The sequence below is a fragment of the Hylobates moloch genome, unplaced genomic scaffold, assembly GCF_009828535.3.
Source record: "Hylobates moloch isolate HMO894 unplaced genomic scaffold, HMol_V3 SCAFFOLD_2, whole genome shotgun sequence".
NCBI lineage: Eukaryota > Metazoa > Chordata > Mammalia > Primates > Hylobatidae > Hylobates > Hylobates moloch.
Genome location: NW_026652277.1, coordinates 107,020,861 through 107,048,734, shown reverse-complemented (window position 1 = coordinate 107,048,734; position 27,874 = coordinate 107,020,861). Strand labels below are relative to the sequence as shown.

General features: G+C 40.7%; 1 protein-coding gene across 3 annotated transcripts; it reads left to right on the top strand.

Moving 5' to 3' along the window:
- The first annotated feature begins 1,639 nt into the window (after positions 1-1,639).
- On the top strand, positions 1,640-27,570 carry UBE2J1 (ubiquitin conjugating enzyme E2 J1). 3 transcript variants are annotated; one of them, XM_058435396.1, is made up of 9 exons: positions 1,640-1,818; positions 5,139-5,246; positions 10,591-10,664; positions 11,883-12,014; positions 15,322-15,406; positions 15,557-15,662; positions 18,412-18,541; positions 20,665-20,784; positions 23,932-27,570. In XM_058435396.1, the coding sequence occupies exons 1-9, from the start codon at positions 1,788-1,790 to the stop codon at positions 24,208-24,210; spliced, it is 1,065 nt and encodes a 354-aa protein (XP_058291379.1). In that variant the 5' UTR covers positions 1,640-1,787; the 3' UTR covers positions 24,211-27,570. The 3 variants fall into 3 exon arrangements, with proteins under 3 accessions (XP_058291379.1, XP_058291380.1, XP_032011145.1); XM_058435397.1 differs by having other exon boundaries at positions 23,902-24,041; XM_032155254.2 differs by lacking the exon at positions 5,139-5,246.
- The last annotated feature ends 304 nt before the right edge of the window (positions 27,571-27,874 follow it).

The following is a 27,874-nucleotide window of genomic DNA, read 5'->3' as shown; positions in this document are numbered from 1 at the left end:
TGGTAGGGCCTACTGCACAAATTAGGGGCTTTTGTAGAGCTGTGGCAGGAGAGGGTGTCAAGTGTTAGTTAATCTGAAGATTCAACACAATGAATGAATGAACCAGCATTGGAGTTTGGTTTTGTTTGCATATCTCAGCCAATCAGATTATCAGTTAACTATACAGAAAACAACATCAGAGAATGATTTAAAATTTACCATCTAATTTTAGATATCCTTCACTTTTTTACTCCCAATTTCACCAAGAAACTCACAGATTTAGATTAACTTTAACAATAGAAAACAAATCAAATTTAAGAGTTTTATATCTTTATATAACAGAATAAAACTTGCCCAACCTGATTAACCCTTTCTATCCTCCCCACCTTCCCAATCCCTCCCTCCTTTCCTTTAGTAAGGTCCCTACTCCTTAAGTCTTTTGAACTCAGTCCTCTCTTGATCCCACACATTGGACAATGAAGCAGGAAGTGTGTCCTTTGAAGTTTAACCTTTCATATTTGTATGCTTTCCCTCACATTAAATGTAATTCCTTTTTTTTGATGGCTTTTACATCTAAACAAACCAAAAAAACCAAAACTCCTGCAATGCCTAAAACATGTCTTGCACCTAACACACTACCCGAGAAAAAAATTGTTATGAATATCCAACTCTGGCCAGAACCGTGGCTCACGCCTGTAACCCCAGCACTTTGGGAGGCCGAGGCAGGCGGATCGCTTGAGTCCAGGAGTTCGAGACCAGCCTGGCCAACACGGTGAACCCCTATCAAAAATACAAAAAATTAACCGGGCGTGGTGGCACACACCTGTGGTCCCAGCCACGCTGGAGGCTGAGGTGGGAGGATCGCTTGGGCCCGGGAGGTAGAGGCTGCAGTGAGCCAAGATCGTGCCACTGCACCCCAGCCTGGGCGACAGAGCGGTGACACCGTCACACACACACACACACACACACACACACACACACACACACACACACACACACACACAAAATCCTATTCCATTTCCTTGTCACTGGCTTTCCCCCTCCTCACTTAACACCCGCCCCCAGCAACAGCGACTGGATCTAAAAACAAAGCCTTTCCCAGACCCCGCGGGACCGCGCGCGGGCAGCCGGCTGCGGACAGCTTTGCAGCCAGAGCCCGGCGCCCCCTCCGAGCTCTCGAGGGCCCGGGGGTCCCGGACCTCGCCTACAGCGGGTAGAGCCAGGGCCACTTCCCGCCGCGCCGTTCCCCAGTGAAACCCGCCAGCGCCTGGGGACCCAGGAGGGCCCGGCGGAAGATCGGTTTCCGGGGGCCGGGACAAGAGGACGAGGACTCCGCTCGCTCCTGCAGCTCCCCAAGCGGCTTCGCCGGGCGGGCGGCAGCTGGGTAGTCACCGACCGCCACGAAGCTACTGCCACGTCAGGGCAACTTCACAAATCCCGGACAAGGGCAGGTGACGCAAGCCGGGCGGCCGCGGCAGGGCTGGGCCTGCGGCTACCCGAGGAGGCTGACCTCCAGTCCGGGCGCCCGGTTCAGCAACGCCCCGGCCGGCGCCGGCGCCGGCGCCGGTGCCTGCCAGGCACTCAGAGAGGCGGGGGCGCAGCGGAGGAGGCGGCGCCATCGCGAAGCGAGCGCCTCGCCCGCACTCAGCCTTGCCATCCCGCCCGCAGTCCGGGCTGGACTGGGCGGCATTTGCCGAGGCTCCTCGGCCAGGCCCCGTCCGCCCGAGCCGCGCTGAGACCCGGGCAGCGGCCGCGTGGAGAGGAGGTGGCAGCGGCCCGGGCGGTCGGAGCCAAGCCAGCGACCCACCATGGAGACCCGCTACAACCTGAAGAGTCCGGGTGAGCAGGGCTGGGGCCCCTGGGCGAGGAGGGCGGAGTGACCCTGGACCGGGGGTGGACCGGGGTGGTCGCCGCCGCGGTCTCCTCGCGTCTAGCGCCACTCGCCGCTCAGCTCCTGGTTTCGCGCTCTACGCGAGACCGCCGCCTGCCCGGGAAGTGCAGGCCGCAGGGCGGGGTGGCCGGGTGGACGCCCGCTGCCAATCCCCCGGCCGGCCGGCGCGCCCCGCAGCACCCAGCCTCTCCCTTTTCTCATCTTCGCCCGGTCCCGTAGAGCTGGGTCAGAAACTCATCCCTGAGAACAGGTGTAAAGGTGATGTCGGTGGGCAATGGTCAACAACCCCCTCGCTGTACCTGCATCCTGAACACCGTCGCTATTCCCTCCCTGTCGCTGCCAGCGGACTTCTATTTACTTCTATTTACTGCCGGCTGATTTACTCACATTTGAGGAGTTGGTCGTTTAAATATCCTATTTGCAGCACTTGGGCGAATACAATTACAGACATAAAGGGAATGTTCTGTAACTAAACCAGTTAACTATAGAGCTAAAGCAAAACAAAAACAAAACAACAACAAAAAAAACACCTAGTTGAGCCCTGTTCTTGAGAGCTAACCTTGATTTTTGCCAGACTGGCTAATATGAAATGTATCTGTATTCAGTCGTAGCGATTCCTTTCCTGCATTTAATGATCCTGCTTTATATTTACACAAGCAGTCCCAGCAATCCTAGCCTCTAATTACTTTCTGGTGCATTATAAAGATAAGCAACTAGCTTTCTCAGCTTAATAAAACAGGCTTGAAATGAATCATTGGATCCTCTAAATGGTATTTTTTCTATCTGTACCTTGATACGTTTTGTCAGGGGGAAGAAACTCCACAGTTAACTCTGCATGATAAACTCTAGGATATTAGTGATGATTTCACCAACTTTTGCTGTTGCTTAAAATTTCCTTCCAAAAAAAGCTGTTTCTCAGTAGGAATTAGCAAGACTAGCATCCTTATGGAAAGAGCTGACACTGTGAATCTTTGGGTTTTTTGTAAGGTTTCAGAATATGCAAAAACCCCAGAAAAGCCTGAGGATATTGATTGGAGGGAGCTTTGTTAGCCTGAGTGCTGTCAGGCTAAGAAATGTCCTTAGGTGACCAAGTGTGTAGAATTGGTCATAATATTTTAGGAGCCACTGACTCCTTAAAAAAAATCTGATGAAGATCTGGCACAGTGGCACGCGCCTGTAATCCCAGCACTTTGGGAGGCTTGAGCCCAGGAGGTGGAGAGCAGCCTGGCCAACATGGCGAAACCCCGTCTCTACTAAAAACACAAAAATCAGCCGGGCATGGTGGTGGCGCACTCCTGTAGTTCCAGCCACTCGGGAGGCTGAGGCAGGAGGATGGCTTGACCCGGGGAGGCGGAGGTTGCAGTGAGCCGAGACTGTGCCACTGCACTCCAGTGTGGGCGACAGAGTGAGACTCCATCTCAAAAAAAAAAATAAATAAATAAAAAGAATCCCGGGGTGGAGAGGGAGGAAGAAAAGACCAAAGAGAAAGAGGGAAAGAAAAGCTTAATTTTTAAGCTAGAAGGTAAAATGATTGAATTATTTACATTGTGGTATATTTAACTGGAACTGTTTGGGTAAAAATGTATGGTGGTTCCCTGGTCACACGGTTCCTTAGGACAGCAGAGGTGCTTAGTGAAAGGTCCAGAGGATAATGCACATGTGAGTAGTAGTGCAGTTTAGAATGGAGAACTGGTGGAACCCAAGAGATTGTTGTCAGAAAACATCGCTCAATTTCGATAGGTTAGACATAATACTATGATGATAAGCTTTTAAAATTCTCCAGAATTTTGTATATTTCCAAAGTATATGAACTATTGTCAGCTGGTTGAGCTTTGGTTGACATGCTTCTAGCTGTGTCATAAATTGCTTCCTTTTTCTGGTTTCATTTCCTCAAAGATAGTGTTGCTGCTCTAAAAAAAAACACAATGCTTCTTAAAAATCTATTTTTGTTAGTGTGTGAATTATTTGGAGTTCATGGAGAAGTTGAATTAGGTGAGATATGGGACTTACTGAAAATGCTGGGAGGCATCTTGAAAATACTTCCTTCCTTTGCTTTATTCTCAGTCCTGTGGTATTTTTAGAGTAATGCCTGTGTGAAGGGGAGCAACTGAAAACTCCAATTTCCTGGGTATGGCAGGGTGCACACACACACACATAAAACACCAACCTACCAGACAAGCAAAAAACAACCACACAAAGTGAGGGATATAATCTTTTTATCTGATGTGGGATTGTCTTTGATGTATGAGTGGAAAGATTAAGTGAAGACAATACAGATAGCTGGTGAAGGGCCAGTGTACTAGCATGTGGATATAGTAAATTTTTTCATTTCATAGGTGGGGAAACTTTTTGCTTTATGGGTTTTTTTGGAATGGACTTGTGATTATGGATAGAGCTGTTGTGTAGGATCACCTCACAGTAGTTTTCTGTGGTAGTTGTCAGTAGTTGTCTATGGATCTGCTACTGTAGTAGCAGTAGTTGTCTGTGGATCTGTCAGTAGTTGTCTATGGATCAAGCTACTTGACCTGTGTTTGGGTCTGCTCTGGCCAAGGAAGTAGGGTCTTACAGTACAAAGTGAGGAGACGTGTATAAAGCACCTCCTTTGGCAGCTTCTTCATCAGGGGGCCATTGACATGTGCAGCAGGTGGTGGGAGTATAAGAGACTGGTGCAAAAGTACCCACTGCCTCCACCAGAAGTCTAAGAGTTACCTATCCATGCCATTGGTGTCAACTGCACCTTCCCACTAATCCACTCAAGGTTTCATGTCCAACTCAGGCCCTTCTTGTAAGCTATAGATACACAGAACTTATGGTGACTCAACATCTTCATCTTTATTTCCCATAGAGCGAAAAAATCTCTGCAAGTATAAAGACAAAACTCATCAGTTTTCTTCTCCTCCCCTAAACTTGCAGTTTACCCTAATATTTCATATCTCAGGGATAGACAGCACTCAGGCACCTATGGGAGTCATTTTTTATTTCTTGGTCGCTTCCTTGCTCTATCCCTGCCCTGAAACACACAACTCAATACACACACAGAAACACATATATCTAATCAGTCACTGTTGTCATCAGATCAATTAAAACAAAAACTGATTACCCCTCAAATTGAAAAATTTTCAGTAGCTTTCTGATAGCTGTCAATAAAGTTCAAAGTAAACTGCTTAGCTTGGCCTACAGGGCTTCTCATGATTGACCCTGGCCTTCCTCACCAGCCTCACTGTCCACCACTCTTATGCTCTTCTGCATTTTCTTTTTTTTGAGACAGAGTCTTCCAGCCTGGAGTGCAGTGGTGCCATCACAGCTCACTACAGCCTCAACCTCCTGGGCTCAAGCGATTCTCCCACCTCTGCCTCCCGAGTAGCAGGGACCACAGGTGTGTGCCACCACGCCCAGCTAATTTGTGTATTTTTTGTAGAGACGAGGGTTTCACCATGTTGCCCAGGCTGGTCTCAAACGCCTGAGCTCAAGTGTTCCCTCCATCTTGGCTCCCCAAAGTGGTGAGATTACAGGTGAGAGCCACTGCACCAGGCCTGCATTTTCGCCTATCCATTTTGCCTGAACGACTGTCTAGCTGGAGTAGCTTTTCTCACTTATGTGCTTTGGTTCCTGTTGGAACCTCTGCTTCGAATGCCTTCCTTTAAATCCGTCTGAAATTCCTGTAGTTCTTCAAGCTTTAAGGTTCAGCCTTGTCTGGCTCCCCTAGGCAGACTAAAGTAGTTCCTATATATACTTGTACATATATACTTGGTCAATATTACCACTTGGTTGTAATTGTTTTCATGTCTTTCTCTACTGACTGTTATGGAAGACAAGAAGCAGGTCTTGGTCATTCTTTTATCTCCAACACTCGGACATTCTTTAAATGTTTGTTGAACTGATACCTTTGCAGGGTCCTCCTGGGCAGAAACATCACCCTGTAGGCATTTGCTTAAGTACCTTCATTATGGGAGCAGGAAGAGGCAGTTAGGGAGCATGCCTTCCTTCATATACCTGTCTCCTGGATTTCACTCATGCTTTGGGAATTGATAATATCAAGATAATTGCTTTTCAAGAGGAATCCATATATGGGAGGCAGTGGCCTGTAGAAGATCCCTTTATTTTTATCTGTATACAAACCCCGACGTGAGCCTAGTGAGCTAGCCTCGGTGTGTGAAGAATGCTAACGCCTAGGCCCACAGCACCTAGAGCATGGCTCCAGAGTGCCCATGTGGCTTCTATAAGAAGGAAGAACAAAAGCAGGCATCCAGGTGCCACCTCCTTTCCTGGCACATCTTATCTCACCACAGTGAAAGGATTCCATGGAACAACCTTTCCAAGAGATAGGAGAGGAGCTGGAATAAAAGTTTCCTCTCTAGCCATGTAGAAGCAAGAGATGGAGTATCAGGAGGGGCAGACTATGCTGTAGCCCGGTTGCCAGGCAGCACTCTGAACCACCAGTGTTTCCTAACAGTGGTGTTTCTCCTCAGGAGCCAGGGAGCCAAACCATAAGGCCAGAGACATCTGCTGAGGCATGGTTTTGAGTTAGGAAGAACCATTGAGAAGGCTTTATATACCAGTCCACTTTCAACCTTAATGACTCAGGGCCTGGGCAGGAAGGAGGGGTGAAAAGGAAAGGAGAATTTTGTGGAGAAATTATTGACTCTTATTTGACAGATGTAAACACCAGATCAAGTGACTTGTTCAAGGACTTAGAGCTACAAAATGTCAGAGTCAGAATTTTAATGCAGCTCTAAATGGAGTCCCTGTTTCTTTTCACTGAAGCATTCATAATCTATGTTATTTTTGGAAAAAATAGCTTATGAAAACAAGAGACTAATCTCGCCTTTTGGCTACACGACCTTAGCTCTTACATTATGTGCCTGAGTGACTTATGAACTAATCAGCTATTTAGCTGTTGAACCAATGATTGTTCCTTTACAGGGTTGGTACAGATACATTCTTATAACAATTCTGACCCTTTCTACATCTCTCATAATATCCAGGTACAAGTTTTGAGTGTTTATTTTCTTCTCTCCTGTTGAACTGAACTGAGTAGGGCAGAGGCAGAGAAAATGCGATAAGGGTATAGAATGACATAAAATCTGACTTCAGCTTCATCATTATTGAGTTCAGCCAGTTGACGAGGAATGAAGGAAAAACAATCTTTTTGGCATCTCCAAACTAATTAACTTCATAACAGCTTCCATAATTGCATTTCTATCTAATAATATTAACTTAAAGGAATGATATGTTTATATGGCTTTAAAGCAGGGTTTTCCGTCTTTGTTCTATGGGTCCCTTCAGGAGTGAAATGGAAGGACAGGGAGTAGATAGTCCGCAGGCCCTTCCACTGGCCTCTGCAACCAAAGTGGCCCTGTGGTTTCTGTTTCACCTGTTGGGGTTCTCATTAAGCTTTCTTTGAATGAAGAATTTCGTTTTATTTAAAAAGTTTAATTGTTTTATTAAGTAAGTTTAAAAACCATTGCCTTTAATCGGATTCTTAGAGCTATGTTGAGAGAAGATAGTAAAATTTAATTCAACTAATATTTGAGTACTTACCATGTGCTAAGCCCTGAGGAGACTGTACCGCTACAGCTACACTGTCATTACTATTGCTTAGCAGGAAAAACGGATATTAAACAAGTAATTACAAGTGAGATGAACTTCCTAAGAGGAAAAATACAGTGTTATGATGGCATAGAGCAAGGAGACTCAACCTGGTCTCTAGGGCAGTGGTTTCTAAACCTAACCAGAGTAATTCAGAGAGCATTCCTAGTCTCTACCCCTCCCTAGGACACCTCAGAGATTTTGATCTGCCCAGATTGGAATCTCCAAGCACTGTAGGGGGTAGGGGGCAGGGAGCAACAAGGGAAGATGTCATAGAGACATTCCTGAGAAGTTACTTAAAGGTCTAGGGTAGCCAGACTAGACGGTAAGGTGGAGGATGGGGCCGGAGCAGCCTGGGCCCTGAGAAAAGCTGTATAGAAAGGTCGAGAGTCGGGGGGGAGGTAAAGTGTGTTCAAGGAATTGACCAAAGCCCAGTCTCTAGACTTGGAGGGAGAGGGTGTCTCAGTATGTACATATTTCTAATATAGCATTTATCATGCTGTTTTGTATTGACTGCACCTCCCAGCCGTAAGTCTTTAGTGACCAAAGCCGTATTTTGTTTACGCATGAAGCTGTAGCATCTAGTACCTAGTAGGAACTCAGTAAATAGTTGATGATCCAGTGAACAAAGTCTGCATATAGGGACTTAGAGTAAGAGTAAGAAATGGAAAAGAATATTAATAATTATGAAGTAGGATAGTAACTTAACTTTTTTTGGCCAGGCATGCTGATTCACGCCTGTAATCTCAGCACTTTGGAAGGCTGAGGTAGGAGGATTGCTTGAGACCAGCCTGGGCAAGACAGTGGGACCCCAGCTCTACAAAAAATTTAAAACTTAGCTAGGCATGGTGGTGCATGCCTGTGGTCTCAGCTACTGGGGAGGCCAAGGTGGGAGGACTGCATGAGCTTGGGAGGTTGAGGCTTCAGTGAGTGAGCTGTGTTTGTACCACTGCCCTCTGGCCTGGAGGGCATTTTTTTTTTTTTTTTTTTAGTCATGGTTTCGCTCTTGTTGCCCAGGCTGGAGTGCAACAGCACGATCTTGGCTCACTGCAACCTCCACCTCCCGGGTTTAAGCGATTCTCCTGCCTCAGCCTCCCTAGTAGCTGGGATTACAGGCATGTGCCATCACACCAGGCTAATTTTGTATTTTTAGTAGAGATGGGGTTTCACCATGCTGGACAGGCTGGTTTCAAACTCCTGACCTCAGGTGATCCACCTGCCTCGGCCTCCCAAAGTGCTGGGATTAGAGGCATGAGCCACTGTGCCTGGCTTTTTTTTTTTTTTTTTTTTTTTTAGATAGTCTCTCTCTGAAGCCCAGGCTGGAGTGCAATGGCACAATCTCAGCTCACTGCAACCTCCACCTCCTGGGTTCAAGTGATTCTCCTGCCTCAGCCTCCCGAGTAGCTGGGATTACAGGCGTCCGCCACCATGCCTGGCTAATTTTTGTGTTTTTAGTAGAGACAGGGTTTCACCATGTTGGCCAGGCTAGTCTCGAATTCTTGACCTCAGGTGATCCACTCGCCTCGGCCTCCCAAAGTGCTAGGATTACAGGCGTGAGCCACCACGCCCGGCCTCAAATGCAATTTTATGCAAATTGATACATACCAAACCATTGTGGTTATATACATGTAGGGATTGCTTCTCAGTTAATCTCTCTCCCCATAACATTCCAACCGGTGCCTCTACACATTTTACTTTTATTATTACCTCTTCCTATTCATAGCTACCTGGGGAGTTTCTACTGTTATTTCTTTCACATGTCAGTACCTGACTCCTTTTCTCTTCCATCTGCTCTAAAGTTAGATGCCCAGCCTGTCCTCCCAGCATCTGGTGCATACCTCTCTTTTGAACTACATCAGTGGTTGCAAACACAGTTTTGAGAAGCCTTTTCCCTGGCTCAGCCATCCCACTGCAGTATCCTCACATGTTTTAGCACCAAAAGCTTGAAATGAGAGGGGTTGAGATCCAGAGCGCATATCAAAGGATTGAATTTTGAGAGCCAATAGAGGACAGAGGGTGCAGATACAGATAGGATTGTAGATTGTGATAGGCATCTGAGCAGCTCCTGCTAGCAGTCATTCATCAGGGAGATAAAAAGCTGGGTGCCATTAACTGAAAGAGAGGAGAAATTAGACTAGGTGGGAAATAATCTTGGAGTGCTAGGTGGAAAGAGTAGGCTGGAAGGCTTACTAGAGAAATGTGGGGACATTAGGTGGCATTGTATCCCAGTAGAGTTTGTCGGTAATGACTTGTATGGCATTACTGCACCATCCTCTCTGACTTCTTTTCCTCCTTTCAGTGATGCTCAGCTGTTTGGGTATAGACAGCAATTAAGATGGTTGGGTTGGGTCAGGCACAGTTGGATTTTATTAAGGGAGTGTACAAGAGGGACTCCTAAGAGCCAAGGGTGTGGATAAAGAGGAAAATGAATATAAGTATAGAAGGGGTGAAGAAAGTTGTAGGGTCAGTGGACTGGAGGTTTTAGTGAAGCTGAAGGATCATTTCAAGAAGGAACTTCATCAGGGCTTTGGAGAGTCAGTGAATTCAGGGGACAGTCCATTAATTTAATGCAAGACAGTGGATGGAAAGTCCCAAGAGTTGGAGGATATAGAGGTGTTTCCTGTTCACTGAGCATGAGATCCAGAGGATACATTTTTTGTTAATAAAGACATTTTAACAGGTAGAGCCAAACTGCCTGTGTTGGAATCCCGTCTCTGTCATTTACTAGCTGTGTGACTATATAATCTCTCTGTGTCTCGGCTTCTTCATCTGGAAAATGGGGATAAACATAATACCTATCTAGTAATGTTGTATTAAGGGTTAAATGAGTTATTAATGTCTATAAAAATACTTCAATAAATACCACTATATAGGAAGTATATATAAGTACTTATTAAATAAAAATAGTGTCTTCACTATATATTTAATATATAACTCTTTTAAAGTGTTAATGCCTAGCAACTGTTTCCTTCCTCTCCCCCTCTATTTATTCCCATAATCTTATAATTAAACCTTTGCCATATGCTCATTTGCACTAGTTCTCTACATGTTTTTCATTGGGCTTGTAAGTCTGTGCTAATCATTCAGAAAAGTATATTTTAAATATCTCTATTTTATGAATTTTATTTTAGCTGTTAAACGTTTAATGAAAGAAGCGGCAGAATTGAAAGATCCAACAGATCATTACCATGCGCAGCCTTTAGAGGTTGGTTTCTATCTCCATGTTCTTCATATGGATTTTAATATTTAAAACAAATTCTTTAAAATTGCTTTTCATTGCTTTGAGTCATTACAGATGTGTGTGATGTAGTTTGACATTTTATTCATCATATTTCATGAATATTTCATTAGCCATTCCAAATCACTTTAGAAGAAACGGATTTTGTGGTCTTTATAAAATGGGTCTCATATGCTAAGTTGAGGTTAGATCTTTTTTTTTTTTTTTTTTTTGAGGCGGAGTCTCACTCTGTTGCCCAGGCTGGAGTGCAGTGATGTGATCTCGGCTCACTGCAACCTCCGCCTCCCAGGTTCAGGCAATTCTCCTGCCTCAGTCTCCTGAATAGCTGGGATTATAGGCCCATACCACCACGCCTGGCTAATTTTTGTATTTTTAGTAGAGATGGGGTTTCACCATGTTGGTCAGGCTGGTCTCGAACTCTTGACCTCGTGATCCACCCGCCTTGGCCTCCCAAAGTGCTGGGATTACAGGCATGAGCCACTGCACCTAGCTGAGGTTAGATCTTGAGTCTGAGGGAGGGGAGGTGGAAAGAACCCCAAATACTTTACAGTTTGGAAGCCTCTTGATGGGTCTCCGTAGCTACTCAAGGCTTTTTGTATAAACATTTCTGCCTCTCTCAGTCTTCTCATTTGTAAAGGAGGGTATTTAAATATACTCAGGCAGGTTTTCATGGTAACAGTGGGAATAAAAATATCATAACTTAAGTGCAAGTATTTTGTAAACTGAAAAGTACATGGTAACTGTAAGATGACATTAAATATATTAATATTACCATTATATAAATAAGCTCTTAGGCATCTATAAGGGATAATTTTTAAAGATTTGTCAAAATAACCCAAACATAGTAATTTTTTGATTATATAATTATCCTAATTTGCTATTCTTTCAAGGATTAATTTCCAATTTAAACTTGTAAGTTACTTATGAATATATAACAACACTCAGAAATTTTTAATGGGTTTATTATAAAAGATTTTAGCTCAATGGGACATGAAAGCTAGATTAAATAGCTTTTACTTATAAATTTATCACTTATAGTCTCAAGACATCTCATGCATTAGAAACTATACTAGCAATAATATAAAGCATTTAATTTTTCTTGCTTGGTAATATTTCTAATATTCAGATAAAATGATCAAACTTTTCAATATTATTAATTCCTTGTGGATTATTGTTTTTGTTCAGGATAACCTTTTTGAATGGCACTTCACGGTTAGAGGGCCCCCAGACTCCGATTTTGATGGAGGAGTTTATCACGGGCGGATAGTACTGCCACCAGAGTATCCCATGAAACCACCAAGCATTATTCTCCTAACGGTAAGAATTTTGGATTTTTAGAATGCTTGTGGCTTAACTCTTCCTGGTAGCTGCAAAGTATAGTAAGCAAATCATTTTCATTAAGAAATAATAGAACAGTATAATTTTGCTTTTGGGGTCCAGGCCCTGGGACTACAATTTTTTTCCTCCAAAATAATTCCTAGGAAGCTGATGCATCTGAGAAGTAAAAATGATACAACTGAATGCATAAATGTCATATCATGGTTGTTAGGATTCAATGAATTAATATATGTCAAGTGCTGGGCATACACATCTGGCACTTCATAAGTACTAACTAAAGGGTAGCTAATGTTATTGTACCTTGTAATCATTTTGTCTCCTTCCACTTCCCACCTTTCTTACACTTTCTGCCTCAGTTTTCTCATCTTTACAATGAGAATAATGATACCTACCTCACTGAGTTTATGTGGGATGAAAAGTATCAATATCTTATTGTATAGCTCTTAGAATAGAGCCTGACACAGTACTCAATAAGTGTTAGCATTATTATTACTATTTATATCCCAGATTTTCTTTCTTTCTCTCCAAATTTACATATCTTTTCTTCATGTGAAGGAAAACTTTTTTTTTGAGACACGGTGTTGCTCTGTTGCCCAGGCTGGAGCGCAGTGGCACGATCATAGCTCACTGTAGCCTCAAACTCCTGGGCTCAAGCTATCCTCCCACCTCAGCCTCCTGAGTAGCTGGGACTACAGGCACATGCCACTGCACCCAGCTAATTAAAAAGTTTTTTGGTAGAGACATGGTCTCATTGGTCTTGAACTACTGGCCTCAGGCAGTCCTCCCATCTCAGCCTCCCAAAATGCTAGGATGACAGGAGTCACCATCATACCTGGCCAAGAAAAACTATTGATCTAATTCCTCTTTAATTGTTAAGCTTTTCTTCTTTCATTTCCTTTAACTATGTTTAATTATCCCCTAACCTTGAAAAAAGCAAAAACAAACACAAAAACCTTTCCCTGTATCTGTTATCACTTTAAGCTGTGCCTGTTTTTCTCTTTGGTAACCTCCAAGTCATCCTTTCCCTAGTTTAGCCTGCTGCAGTCCACCTTCCACACATAGTACCCTGTTGAAACATGAAACTACACCAATCTCAGAGACCAGTTTGAGAAATCTCACTGCTTCTCCTCAGTCTTCATCCTGTTCTATCTCAGTTAAACATCTTACCCACATGGAGTAGCAAATTGTGAAACAAGAGTTATTCATCAATAAATACGAAATTAATGCTGCTTTTACCTCTATTTTGTATAACGGAGAGAGCATTTGTTTAAGAGCCAATAGGCCTAGATTCTGACTGGTGCTCTTTCTATTACACTATGGGTGGGTTACACAATGTCTTTAAAATTGTTTTCTCATCAGTCAAAATGAATGTTGTGTCTGGTAATTGTAATCACACCATAAAGTACCTGACATATAGTAGCTGCTTAACAAGTATTAGCTGATATAGAGAACTGCTAAGGCTGGCAGTAGAGTTGGAGCAGGGTTCTGGAGACACTCTACTGTGTCAGGAGTCACTTTATTTAGTTGCTAGATCATGGAGAGAGCTAAGTGGTCTTCGGGGAGGGAGGGGCTGGTGCATGGGGAGACTAGTGGTGGTGGAGGGCAGTAGTTAGCAGCAGCTCTTTACCAACAAATACTGGTATATTTCAATAGTTAGCCAATGTTATGGTCATACTAACTACACTGGCTGAGAATCAGCCCTGATTTTCAACATTACACTCTTTCTGGTTCACTTCTCTTTTGAAAAGTCTTCTCCAACTTTCATTCAATAAGTATTTATTTATCCTTTCATTCATCACTCCTCTGAAAATCACACCTCTCTCAAAGCCTTTCTTCCTATGTCTTTCCTCACTAACATCTAGTTAGGTGATACTGAGTCCTTAGGTTTCGTCCTAGCCTCTTGCATGTCTTCTCTTTTAGGTTCTTTTTTTTTTAACTTGAGATAGGGTCTCACTCTGTCACCCAGGCTGGAGTGCAATAGCATGATCACAGCTAACTGCAGCTTGATGTCCCACACTCAAATGATCCTCCCATGTCAGCCTCCTGAGTAGCTGAGACTATAGTCATGCATACCACGCTTGGCTAAATTTTTTTATTTTTAATTTTTGTAGAGACAGGGTTTTGCTTTGTTGCCCAGGCTGGTCTCAAACTGCTGGCCTCAAGTGACCTTCCTGCCTCAGCCTCCCAAGTGCTGGGATTACAGGCATGAGTCACCATGCCTGGCCTCTTTTAGATTCTTAACTGAGCCTAGCTCCATACTAGGCACAGGATAGGACATTAGTAAATCCTCTCCCCTCCCCTCCCCCCTCCCCTTCCCCCTCCTTTCTCCTTCCCTCCCCTTCCCCCTCCCCTCTCCTTCCCTCCCCACCCCTCTCCTTCCCTCCCCCACTCCCCTCTCCTCCCCTCCTCTCCTCTTTTTTTTTCTTTTCTTTTCTTGGCATGGCATGCAGCAATGCAGTCATAGTTCACTGTGGCCTTGAACTCCTGGGCTCAAGTAATCTTCCTGTCTTAGCTTCCCAAGTAGGTAGGACTAGAGGCACACGCCACCACTCCTGGCTAATTTTCTTTCTTTTTTTTTCTTTTTTTGGTGACAGCGTCTCACTAGGTTGCTCAAGCTGATCTTGAACTCCTGGCCTCAAGTGATCCTCCTGCCTCAGCCTCCCAGAGTGCTAGGATTACAGGCGTGAGCCACTTTGCTGGCCAGTAAATCTTTATGTGTTAATTATTTAGATTTCAATTGTGCAACTCAGTTTCAAAAGGTGCTGTAAAACACCTTCTAAAAACAGCTTTTATTATTCAGCATCCAACAAGTATTTTTGGAGTCTATAAGGACAAAAAATCTGTGTCCCATGAGAGGTTACATTTTTTTAAAAAATCTTTTTGGTCGGGCGTGGTGGCTCATGCCTATAATCCCAGCACTTTGGGAGGCCAAGGTGGGCGGATCACAAGGTCAGGAGATCGAGACCATCCTGGCTAACACGGTGAAACCCCGTCTCTACTAAAAATACAAAAAATTAGCCGGGTGTGGTGGCGAGTGCCTGTAGTCCCAGCTACTTGGGAAGCTGAGGCAGGAGAATGGCATGAACCCAGGAGGCGGATCTTGCAGTGAGCTGATATCGTGCCACTGCACTCCAGCCTGGGTGACAGAGCAAGACTGCATCTCAAAAAAAGAAAATCTTTTTAAGATAATCTCTAAAATTATTATATATAAATAGTATATTTTTACAAAAAGTATAAACATTAAACGCATGTATTTAATTTTCTAAATGCATTGTTTATTCCTCAGGCTAATGGACGATTTGAAGTGGGCAAGAAAATCTGTTTGAGCATCTCAGGACATCATCCTGAAACTTGGCAGCCTTCGTGGAGCAGTAAGTGTTAATTTATAGTGAATATAAATCTCTTATAACTTCAGTCAATTCATAGTTATGAAGTATAATACTCTCTTTTTTTCTTTTTCCAGAATAAACCCAGTTGCTTTTACAAAGCAATTTAGATTGATATTTACTTTTTTATTTCAGTAAGGACAGCATTATTAGCCATCATTGGGTTTATGCCAACAAAAGGAGAGGGAGCCATAGGTTCTCTAGATTACACTCCTGAGGAAAGAAGAGCACTTGCCAAAAAGTAAGTTTTGCATTTCATTCTTGTTGAGGTCTGAATAGTATTCAGGGTAATGGCTATTAGGAGGTAGGGCCTGCCTCTTACTATGTGACTTATTTTCTGAGTGACTGTAGCTACAGGATCTTATCTCAGTTTTGCTCTTTTAGAAATTCAGTTGTAATAATTTCCTTGGAGTGACCAGAATCTAAGTAATTTATTTAATGCTATCTAGTCCTAAAAAGTAGTGGATACTATTTCACTATTTTTGAAAAATTCAGTGGGAGATATATTCTCCTGGAAAACAATGCCAGTCATTTGTTTCCACTCATATGGCATCATAGATGGAAAAGAACCAGAGCAATTATTTGTAGCTTTCCCAAGATTACAAACCTCTTGAGGGCCAGGAGGGAATCCACTTTATCCATCTTTGCATCTAGCTCATAGCAAGTGCTTAATAAATGATTTGGAATAAAGCAAAAGAGATTTTATCAAGTTGTGATTGCCCAGTGGCAATCACAAACAGAGAAGTGATGCCTTCTCTGTTTTTCTCAAGTGCAGGTGCACTTTTGTCTATATGACCAAGATCACTCCTTCCGTTCAGAGTAGCCCCTCTTTGAGTAGTGCTGATATCTAATTTTTGATGTTGATAATTTTTCTGCTCTGGAGTCTGCTGCCTACCACCCTTCAGACATATTATGTTAATTAAATTATAGCATACTTTACCCTAGCACACCCCAGAGTAGGCCCTCCACAGATATTTGCTAAATCAGTTAGATTTTAGCATCTGGAAGATTTGGTAGACTTCTTGGTCTTATAAGCAACTTTTCTTTTTAAACTTTATTTCCAAACTCTGGGGATGTACTTTATTTATACAACTCTTCATAGGTTACACTATGTACTTTGAATACATAGTATTTGTTTTCATTCGATTTACTATATTGGTTTTTTTTTATCTTGATGCTTTTATCCAGTTGATTTCATGTGCAAGGTAAAAAAAAAAAAAAAAAGAACTGGAGTTCTTGTTCTTCTAGGCTTCTCACTGTATATTCTAGATTCTCAGTCTGTAATAGAAACTTTTTAAAAAATGATTTTGGGCCGGGCATGATGGCTCACACTTGTAATCCCAGCACTTTGGCAGGCCAAGACAGGTGGATTGCTTGAGTTCAGGAGTTCGAGACCAGCCTGGGTAAAATGGCAAAACCCCATCTCTACAAAAAAATACAAAAATCAGCTGGGCGTGGTGGCACGTGCCTGTAGTCTCAGCTACTTAGAGACTGAGGTGGAAGGATTGCTTGACCTGGGGAGGTTGAGACTGCAGTGAGCCATGATTGTGCCACTGCACTCAAGCCTGTGGGACAGAGTTGAGACCTTGTCTCAAAAAAAAAAAAAACAAAGAGATTTTTGCATTCAACCGTGGTAGCGTGCTACCATTGTGGATAAACTAATACATTCAAAATAAACATTCTCCTTAAGGTTCATCTGACTCAGTTAAAAGTGAATACATTTTGAAGCAAATAATTTGTATATAACCAATTCTCAAAGGTGTGTGGACAACAGTGCCACTTCTGGTAAAACAAGAAATACTCATCAATAAATACTAAATTAGGCTGGGCACAGTGGCTCATGCTTGTAATCCCAGCACTTTGGGAAGCTGAGGCAGGAGGATTGCTTGAGCCTAGGAGTTCCAGACCAATCTAGATAACATAGGGAGACACTGTCTCTACAAAAAAAAAAAAAAAAAAAATTAGCTGGGTGTGGTGGCATACACCTGTGGTACTAGCTGCTTGGGAGGCTGAAGTGGGAAGATCATTGGGGTCTGGGAGGTTGAGGCTGCAACAAGCTATGATTGCACCACTGCACTTCAGCCTGGGTGATAGAACGAGGAGACCCTGTCTCAAACAAACAAACAAACAAACAGAAAAACTAAATTATTGCTACTTTTACATATATTTTGTTTATATGATATTTCATAATTTTAAATAGCATGTTCTTCAAGACCTAAGGTTTTTTAATAGAACTAAAAGTACTATGAAAAACAATTTTTTAGAAAGAAGTTTAACAATGTAACAATATATATTTTATATATGATGCATGTTTACTTTCAGTCATTCATATCCTCAGAGGACTCTTGTAAACTTCAAGGAAGTTTTGACTATATCTGGAATACAAAGGGAAAAATGGAAAAACAAATATATTTCAGAAAATAGTCTAGTTAACAGACATACCCTGAGTCTCTACTTAATATATAATCAGTAATAAATTAAGTCTTGGATTTTCTGCAAGTTCTCCTAAGTCTTTCAAGTGGTACTGCTATTTGTGAGGGTTTTTTCCCTAGAAATATCTAGAAAATTCTGTGTTTAATTAGTTTCTTTACTGCTTTATATATATATGTCTGCTAACAGATAATTTGATCTTGTTAAAGGACTTTTTTTCACAGCCTTAAAATAGGTTTGTTATATGTGATCTCAAGGACAGTATAATAGACAATTTTCTCATTGTATAGATGTAAAACTTATTTTTCTTTAGATAGTTTATTGGAAAAAATAGGATCTGAACCCTGGATTTTTTTAAAGCCAGCCTAACATTTACTTGTCTCAGGACTATAATCATTACATTAATTGTCTAATTCATAGCATGTGGATAAATGTGATGTGGAATTTTCCAGTGTTCCTTTCTTTTAAGTTTAATGATTCAGCATTTGAGTGTCTCAATAAGAGGGAATTAAACATTTAACTATTTGATTTATTTTCATTTAAAAATCGTTTTCTACCAGATCACAAGATTTCTGTTGTGAAGGATGTGGCTGTGCCATGAAGGATGTCCTGTTGCCTTTAAAATCTGGAAGCGATTCAAGCCAAGCTGACCAAGAAGCCAAAGAACTGGCTAGGCAAATCAGCTTTAAGGTACTATAAATTCTTAAATAAATTCTAATCTTGTAGCCCTTTTGTTTACTGCTGGATTCTGCATAGAAAGGAAAGCAATGCAGTTCTATTACAATATAACATTTGCATATGTTTTTCTTTTTTCATATTTTTTATTTTAAATTTCTGTGGTTACATAGTAGGTGTATATATGTATAGGGTACATGAAATGTTTTAATACTGGCATGGAATGTTTTTCCTGTTACAAAATTCCTAACTACATTCATGAAAGCTTTATAGAATAGTGAGTGAGTAAAACTTGAACTCTGGTATACAATGCCAGGGTTCAAATCCCAGCTCTGTTGCTTATTAGTAGTATGATGTCAGACACATTAATTAACCACTTTGTGCCTTTTTCTTTTCTATAAATAATAATGGTACCTATATCATAGGATTGTTGTGAGGATTGAATTAATATATGTAATCCATGGGTTGTATTCAGAACTGTCCCTGGTGCTTAATAAATTCTAGCTATTATTACAGAATATATAGATAAGTAATAAGAAGAAAATGATGGCCGGGCGCGGTGGCTCAGGCCTGTAATCTCAGCACTTTGGGAGGCTGAGGCGGGCGGATCACCTGAAGTCAGGAGTTCAAGACAAGCCTCAACATGGAGAAACCCCGTCCCTACTAAAAATACAAAATTAACCAGGCATGGTGGTGCATGCCTGTAATCCCAGCTACTCGGGAGGCTGAGGCAGGAGAATTGCTTGAACCTGGGAGGCGGAGGTTGTGGTGAGCCGAGATCACGCCATTGCACCCCAGCCTGGGCAACAAGAGCAAAACTCCATCTCAAAAAAAAAAAAAAGGAAAAAAAAAGAAAAAATGACATTCATAATCTCACCCTCAAGAAATAGCTACTGTTAATATTTTGGCATCCCTCCCATATATCCCTTCTTTCTGTATATGTTTTACCCAAACACAGGATTATATAGTATTTTAATACTTTGAGTATTAAATGTTTAATTATTGAAGGTATTGGCTGGGCGCAGTGGCTCACGCCTGTAATCCCAGCACTTTGGGAGGCCAAGGCAGGCAGATCACGAGGTCAGGAGATTGAGACCATCCAGGCTAACACGGTGAAACCCCGTCTCTACTAAAAATATAAAAAATTAGCTGGGCATGGGGGTGCATGCCTGTAATCCCAGCTACTTGGGAAGCTGAGGCAGGAGAATCGCTTGAACCTAGAAGGTGGAGGTTGCAGTGAGCCAAGATCGTGCCTCTGCACTCAGCCTGGGTGACAGAGCGAGACTCCATCTCAAAAATAAATAAATAAATAAATAAATAAATACATACATACATACATACATACATACATACATACATACATACATACAGACGTAAAGTATTAAGTATTTAATCCTTCTGGAATTTAATTAGCTTCACAAAGAGAAATGTCAACCTGCATTAAGCAGCGTGCTCTCTCCTCCTCCCTCTCCTCTTCTCTATGGACGGTCTGTCTTTCCAGGTGCAGTTCCCTTCTCTTTTATTGTAGTGCCTGGAGGAGTTGCTCAGAGCCTGTTGTTTACTTTCTTCCTTCTGAGGATTCCTATTACACTTAAAATTGCTTCTGAAAAATCTCAGGACCAAATGTGTTTTGTACATGGGAATTTTTCAGACTTAAGAAAAGATCTTACATATACCATATATTAAGTTTATGCCGTGCGATCTGGGGCAGCACCTCATAATCAAATCCATTAGGATTTCTTCAGCAAATCTGGGAATATTACATTAATGTGGGATTAATGTTTACACTAATGTGGGATAAAGACTATTCATAGCTTCACATCAGCTGATATCAGGCTTTGCCTAAAAATTACCAAAAAAAACCTTGAGATTTGAGAGCTTTTTAGCATTGTAGATTGTGAACCATGGGTATTAGTTTTGTCCCTCATCAAGTAACAGCTTCTTGAGTACAGGTGTTGTTTATGCTTCTTCCTATGATACCTAGTACAGTGTTGGACACAAGAGTGCTCAGTGCTTAACTGCCTGATAATATATATTAAACTAGCAATTAAAATAAATCCAACAGAGGGGATTTAGCAGGTTGTAGACTGTGTATGTTTCCTGTTGTAACACCGCTCTTGGGTCTATCTTGTTTATAGGCAGAAGTCAATTCATCTGGAAAGACTATCTCTGAGTCAGACTTAAACCACTCTTTTTCACTAACTGATTTACAAGATGATATACCTACAACATTCCAGGGTGCTACGGCCAGTACATCGGTATGGCTCTTATCTTTTAATATATATGTATGTCTCTATCATTATCACTGTTTGCAATAGGAGGAGAAGATCCTAGATCAAATATCGGAAAAATTTCGTTCTCTTAACAACTGGATTCTAACTCATCAGTCCCGCTAATGAATTATATTATGTTGAGCAAGTTGCTCATGCTTTCTGGCCTCAGTTTTCTTTTTTGTTAAATGGGGCTGGATTAAATCATTTTTATCTTGTCCCTCCAGAATTCTATGATTCTCTGAAAAGTTAATTTTAATATAGTGTTAGACTGAATAAAACAAAATATCCATATGTTAGCCACTTTCTAAATAGACCCTATTTTTGGCAGGATTGTTCAGCTGCATTAAGGTACTGACTTAATAAAGTCCTAGAGCCAAAAATTTGCTTTAGACTTGCTCTGTCCAACACAGTAGTCACCAGCTACATGCAGCTGTCTACATTTAAATTTAAATTAATCAAAATCAAGTAAAATTTAAAATTCAGTTCTTCAGTCACACTAACCACATTTCAAGTGCTCCCTAGCTACATGTGGCTAATGGGTACCATATTGGACAGTGTAGACATAAACATTACTATCATCACAAAATTCTGTTGGACAGTGCTACCTCGTATATAGTAAGTGTCCAGTAAATAACTGTTGAATAAAAGAATGAATGCTATGAGTGTTGTTAGTGGTGCCCTGACCTGTTGTCTAAGAAATTGGTTGGCCTAGGTGATCAGAGAGAGTGATTTAAAAAATATGACTGGATTGGTGCCAAAAAATTAGGATTATGGGGAAAAAATGATTTTCCTTCCTATATATAAAAGATGAACTGTCTTTTGAAGTCTTTTTGGTAACAGATTGTTTGGTTAAGTAGTCACATCTGTTTTGTTGTTGGTTCTCCAGTTTATTGAAGACTTTAAAGGGTGAGGGAAAATTGAAATGGAAGTTGGGCAAATATAGATTTGCCCTTTACCCAGCAATAACTTAAAGTGGGACTGAATAGTCTTGAGTGAGTCTCTCCTATTCAGAGAGTGAGCTGGGCAGAGAAAAGTTGGTTGAAGAAGAACAGGGTGGTAGTCTAGGGGGACTGAAGATGGAGGTCCAAGAAAAAAGTGTGTGGGGATGAGTTTAAATCATTTTTATGTGATCCCAGTGTAATTTTATGAATTGCAAGGGAAAATAATGAATTAATTTTAAAGTCAATATGTTTTAGTTCAAGATATTAAAAAAGCTTTCTAATTACTTTTTATTTCATAGTTTTTTCTTAATAGAAGCATTCTATTATGAAAAGGAAGGTGGTAATCTTTTATCACCTTTTAGGACACCTCCTAATGTTTGTGATGTATTTAAATCTTTTGTGTATTTTCAATCTATATTAAGTCCCCTTGTTACATATTCCAGTTATACTTATTCCAGTTGTAATTTACTTTGTAATTATTTATTTTCTATCTCTCTTCCCAGAATGTAAGTTCTGTGAGGGTCAGGGGTCTCTTTCAGCTTCTCCACTGTATCCCCAGTGCCTGGCTTAGTGCCTTCTGTATAGTAGATTGTCAATGTTTATTTGTTGATTGAATGAATGAATCTTAGGATTGGTACTTTAAAAAATGCTAGGAATACAATTAAATCAAGAAGTTTAAGTAAATTAGAGTGTACAAATAATGATGTTATTATAGTAGTATTTCTTGTTTTGATTTAGTACATAAAACTTAGAATTCTTATTCATAGATACAGGTCATTAATTGAGACTATTTTTGGTTAAAATACCAACAAGCAATAAATTGTCTACAATTGTAAGTTAAGTTTTTAATTATATTTACATATCAACTATCTCAGAGTATGATTATATAATTTGACCACTATGAAAGTAACTGAAACCTGGTTTGGCTAAGGGTGGTTATTTTACATTAAGTGTAATATAAATTAATTGAGATGTTATACATCAAATCCCAGATAAGCTATGATTTTTTTGTTGTTGTTAGCCTTGAGGAGAGGCAAGAGATTGCCAAAACTCTAAATACAGCAGATAACATCAGGCCATCCGTTGCTTTTTAATGCAGATATTTTAGCATCAAAAAGCAATGGGAAATGTAGAAATGGGAAAAACACTGAAGGCAGTTTTGTTCTTGCAGTCTGTCAGATTTTCTTCTTTTCCCAGGGTAGGGATTGAGGTTCTGAATAAGCCATTTCATTTTATATTAAAAAGCAAAACTCCCTCACACATGCTGGTTATTCTAGGTTATTATAGAAAAATTTATATATATATCACTAGGGACTTAACTAAGAATGTGATTTTTTTTTTTTTTTTTTTTTTTAGAGAGAGTCTCACTCTGTTGCTCAGGTTGGAGTGCAGGCATGTGATCGTAGCTCACTGAAGCCTCAACCTCCTGAGCTCAAGTGATCCTCTTGCGCCAACCTCCCAAGTAGCTAGGACCACAGGTGGGCATGACCACACCTGGCTAAGTTTTAAAATTTTTCTGTAGAGATAGTGTCTCACTATGTTGGCCAGACTGGTCTCAGATGCCTGGGCTCAAGCAGTTCTCCTGCCTCAACCTCCCAAAGTGCTGTATGATTGTTTTAAATAGGAAAAAATTTAGAATTTTATAATATCAAGGCACTTGATTTTTAGTCAGTGATATACCATCCAAAAGGCATCTGAGGCTGGGCATGTTGGTTCACGCCTATAATCCCAGCACTTTGGGAGGCCAAGGCAGGAGGATCGCTTGATGCCAGGAGTTCAAGACCAGCCTGGGCAATGTAACAAGATCCCATCTCTAAAAAAATAATGATTAAAAAAATAGAGACAAAAGGCATCTGAAACATAGGAACCTAATTAAAACATTATATGTATATACATATTTTCATTAAGTGTATGTGTTAAAATATCATCTAGAGTCAATGTTTTAAGGGATTGTTTTTCTAAATATATTAATAAAACTATTAAAAGGCCAAAAAGCTGTCCTAAGTTATGACTTTTTTTGAACCTAAATTTAGATGCCCCTCAAGGGATATATTATTAGTAACAATCATTCTTGGTAGTGTTGCCCTTAGTCATATGTTGTCCTCTGAGATTGTGTATTCTTGAATAGATAACAAGTATATTTACAAATCTTCTTTGCCAGTTTCAAACAAAGTTTCTTAAAATTTCCTAGTACGGAGTCCAGAATTCCTCAGCAGCATCCTTTCATCAACCTACCCAACCTGTAGCTAAGAATACCTCCATGAGCCCTCGACAGCGCCGGGCCCAGCAGCAGAGTCAGAGAAGGTTGTCTACTTCACCAGATGTAATCCAGGGCCACCAGCCAAGAGACAACCACACTGATCATGGTGGATCAGCTGTACTGATTGTCATCCTGACTTTGGCATTGGCAGCTCTTATATTCCGACGGATATATCTGGCCAATGAATACATATTTGACTTTGAGTTATAATATTGTTTTGTGACTTATGAGCTGTGACTCAACTGCTTCATTAAACATTCTGCATTGGGTATAATCTAAGAATTGTTTACAAAAAGATTATTTTGTATTTACCCTTCATTCCTTTTTTTGATCCTTATAAGTTTAGTATAAATATATCTAGACATTCAGACTATGTCTAGCAGTTATGTCCTGCTTAAAGGGACTGGAAGTCAAAGTTCCTCGTCTCACTATTTGATCTGCTTTGCAGGGAAATAACTTGTTTTTTTTTCTCATGCTTCACCTTCTTTTTATGTAAATTTATAATACTTTCCTATATTGCCCTTTGAAATTTTTGGATAAAAGATGATGTATTAAGTTCCGATGAGTATTACTAGTTACTCAATACTACTTATTGAGTACTCTGTTTCTATGTATGTGGAATGTATAGGGATAGAAGAGTTGAAAAGGGAAAGCAAAACTCCTCAAGTAGCTTCCTTAAAATGTCATTCATAGGAGATGTACTGGGGTTGCTCATTCTGTGACTTTATTTGTGTCCTAAACATTCTTCAGTGAAAATAATTTTATTTCAGTCAAACATTTATTAGGAAATGAGATCACATCTTTGTCACTGGATGCTACTTGAAGAGGGAGTACTTTGTAACCACTTTGATATGCAGTTATCACCACCCCCTGTCCCCTGATGCCATACTCACACAAATTTAAAAAGAAATAAAACAGTCTTCCATAGATTTTTGTTTTAAGGAAGAAAGAGCCCAAGCCAGGAGATCGCTTGGTTTTCTTCCAGAAGTTAAAAGGGGGGATCTGAAGATTTGAATGTTTGGTTTGCTTTGAAATGTATGTCTTATTTTTTTGAGACAGAGTCTCGCTGTCGCCCAGGCTGGAGTGCAGTGGCACGATCTCGGCTCACTGCAGACTCCACCCCCCGGGGTTCACGCCATTCTCCTGCCTCAGCCTCCCGAGTAGCTGGGACTACAGGCGCCCGCCACCTCGCCTGGCTAATTTTTTGTATTTTTGGTAGAGACGGGGTTTCACTGTGTTAGCCAGGATGGTCTTGATCTCCTGACCTTGTGATCCACCCCCCTCGGCCTCCCAAAGTGCTGGGATTACAGGCGTGAGCCACCGCGCCCAGCCTGAAATGTATGTCTTTTGGTATGTATTATATGCCTAGCTTTATAATCAGTATAAATTTTAATTATTCCAGGAATATGCATAATATTGAAATATTTCATGTACTATTTTAATAGAAAACCTCAGGGCCCAAGTAACAGCGATAGAAGTTAGAAAAACCTTTACTTAGAATTGTCCACCTAGTCAGAGCCCAAGAAAGAATTTTCAGTGGAAAAATCAATATATAACTTAGTGCTAGCTAGCTCCACAGACTCTAGTAGATAATATTATCATAATGGCTGGTGAGACCATATAATCACAGAAAAACACTGCCTTCAGCATGTTCAGTTTGCACCACTGAGGGCACTCTTGAGGGTGTTGTTAATGAAGATTTAATTTTTAAATACAGGTGGTTCCAAGCTTTCAAATACGTTATGCTCCAAAAGTGTTATTTGTAAGTTAATTTTTTTACAAGTCAAACAATGTTGGAAATGGTATTTAGGTTCTAGATCGGTCCACGAAAGTTAGCCCATATGTATATCTTGAATAGTATAGGGGAGGGTATTCATAAAGTCCTTATGTGGTTTTAACTAAGTGAAATTATGGACAAGAGAAATAATTGTAAAATCATTTTAAAGGCAAATTTAATTTTTACTCCTGTTTATGGGACGTTCATTCTATTAACTGTCAAACGCAATTTCTGTTTTCATCTGAGAGCCAGTTTTCCTTTATTTCTACATTTAAAATAAGAACATATTGTACACTATTATATAATACAGAATTGTCTTAAACTTTAATAAATTCGCATTTTAAAGGTGTTTACAGATTATTTTTTATATCTGTAGCTGAATTTGTTAAAGTCTAAAAAGCTCAAGGACTTTATGAAGATCTCATTATATGAGGAAAATCAGGTTACCATTTTATAACTCTATTGCCATAAGAAAATACATTCTAAAGTCTTGATTTGAAACATAATTAGAAACCTTGATTCAGTGCTCAGTGGTCTCCTAGCAAGAAGTCACCGACAGCAGCGTCATATGAGAACAAAGAAATCCCTACCACCTCAACCTCTGCTGAGATTGTGTGCTAGCAACAGTCTTCCCTCCATGTCCCCTCAGTCAAACTTGAGCCAGCCTCTGGATCGATGTGATCTTGTTGCACGTTTCCATGGGGTGTACCTATACTTTAAGCCAGTACTGCTGCATTCACTGCTAAGTTAAATAAAAAGCCATGAAGATTTTGCATTGTACAGATCCTTTGCTATCTGACTTGCATCTCTTCCCCCAGCTGTCAACTAGCCACCTGCTTGTTTGTGTTGGGATATTTTTTAGCACCTGAAGCACCATCTGAAAGGGGCACCATTTTCTTCTTCCCTTTCATCTCACATACGCTCCCTAAAAATCCTTAAGTTGTCAGTCTGACCCCCAGTGTGAGGATAATGAGTAAAATTGGTCTTTGGGGCCCTTTTTGTCCAAGCCCCACTGAAAGGCCTCTTCAGAAAACTATTATCTTTAAAGCCCTACTTTAACTCCTTAATTCCAGCACATGGCTAAAACCGGATGTATATTCTGGTAAGTAAAGGCTGAGGACTCCTCTTTAATCCTCAGATCTAGATAACTCATGACATTTTATTTGACCAACATAGCACATGATGAGATATCAAGGTAATTAAAATAGCATGCTTGAAACAATACGTAATCTGTTTCACCTGTAACTGTTTAAGCCAATAAACTTTTCAAAATTTATGTAATGTGGGGCTTTTATGTAGCACTTTACGTTTTCATGCTGCTTATTGTTTTATTCTACTGAAATAAATGAATTTCAAGATTCTCAACTTTTTTTAATTTCAAAAATTGTTTATTGTTTTGACTAGGAATAAAAAATTTCCTATTTCGGGAGAATAAGAACTCTTTTTGTCATTTTTGGCTATGAATAAACTTTCTGGTCTCTTGAGACCACCGATTTTTATAGATCAGAATCAGAAAACAAGTAAACCTCACTCACGCATTTGGACTCATTTGAACAAAAATCTAGGCCAAAATACTGAAAAGGCTATGTGTTTTTTTTTTAATTGGAAGTATATGTAAGGTTAATGCATTTAGTGAACCTGACTAACAAAGACTAATGTGCACATTGACAGATGTACTTTTTAAGCTTTTATGGGAGGCTGTGCATTGCTCGAAAGCTGTTGGGAACGCCTTCTGAACAGTTGCCTTCAGAACTAGTTTGAGCTGCTCAATAAAACCAGTGACTTTACTCATACCTTGTTTTTGACCAAAGGTTGTATTCTTTACATCATCCAGTCTTGTCTCTCATCCATTCTACCTCCTGGAATATTTCTCTCACATCTTTCCACTTCCCTAACTAGGCCCTATCCTATTTAGCTATTAACTCCTCCAAATTGCTGCAGTAACCTCCTAACAGGTCTCTAGTCTCACCCCATTCCTTACACTGCAGCCAGAGTTTTCAATATACAGACCTAATCCTTTCTCTCCTGTTGCTCTTAGATAGGGTGAAACCCTTAACATAAAGCACAAGGCTGTGTGTGACTAGAGTCCCACCTAGG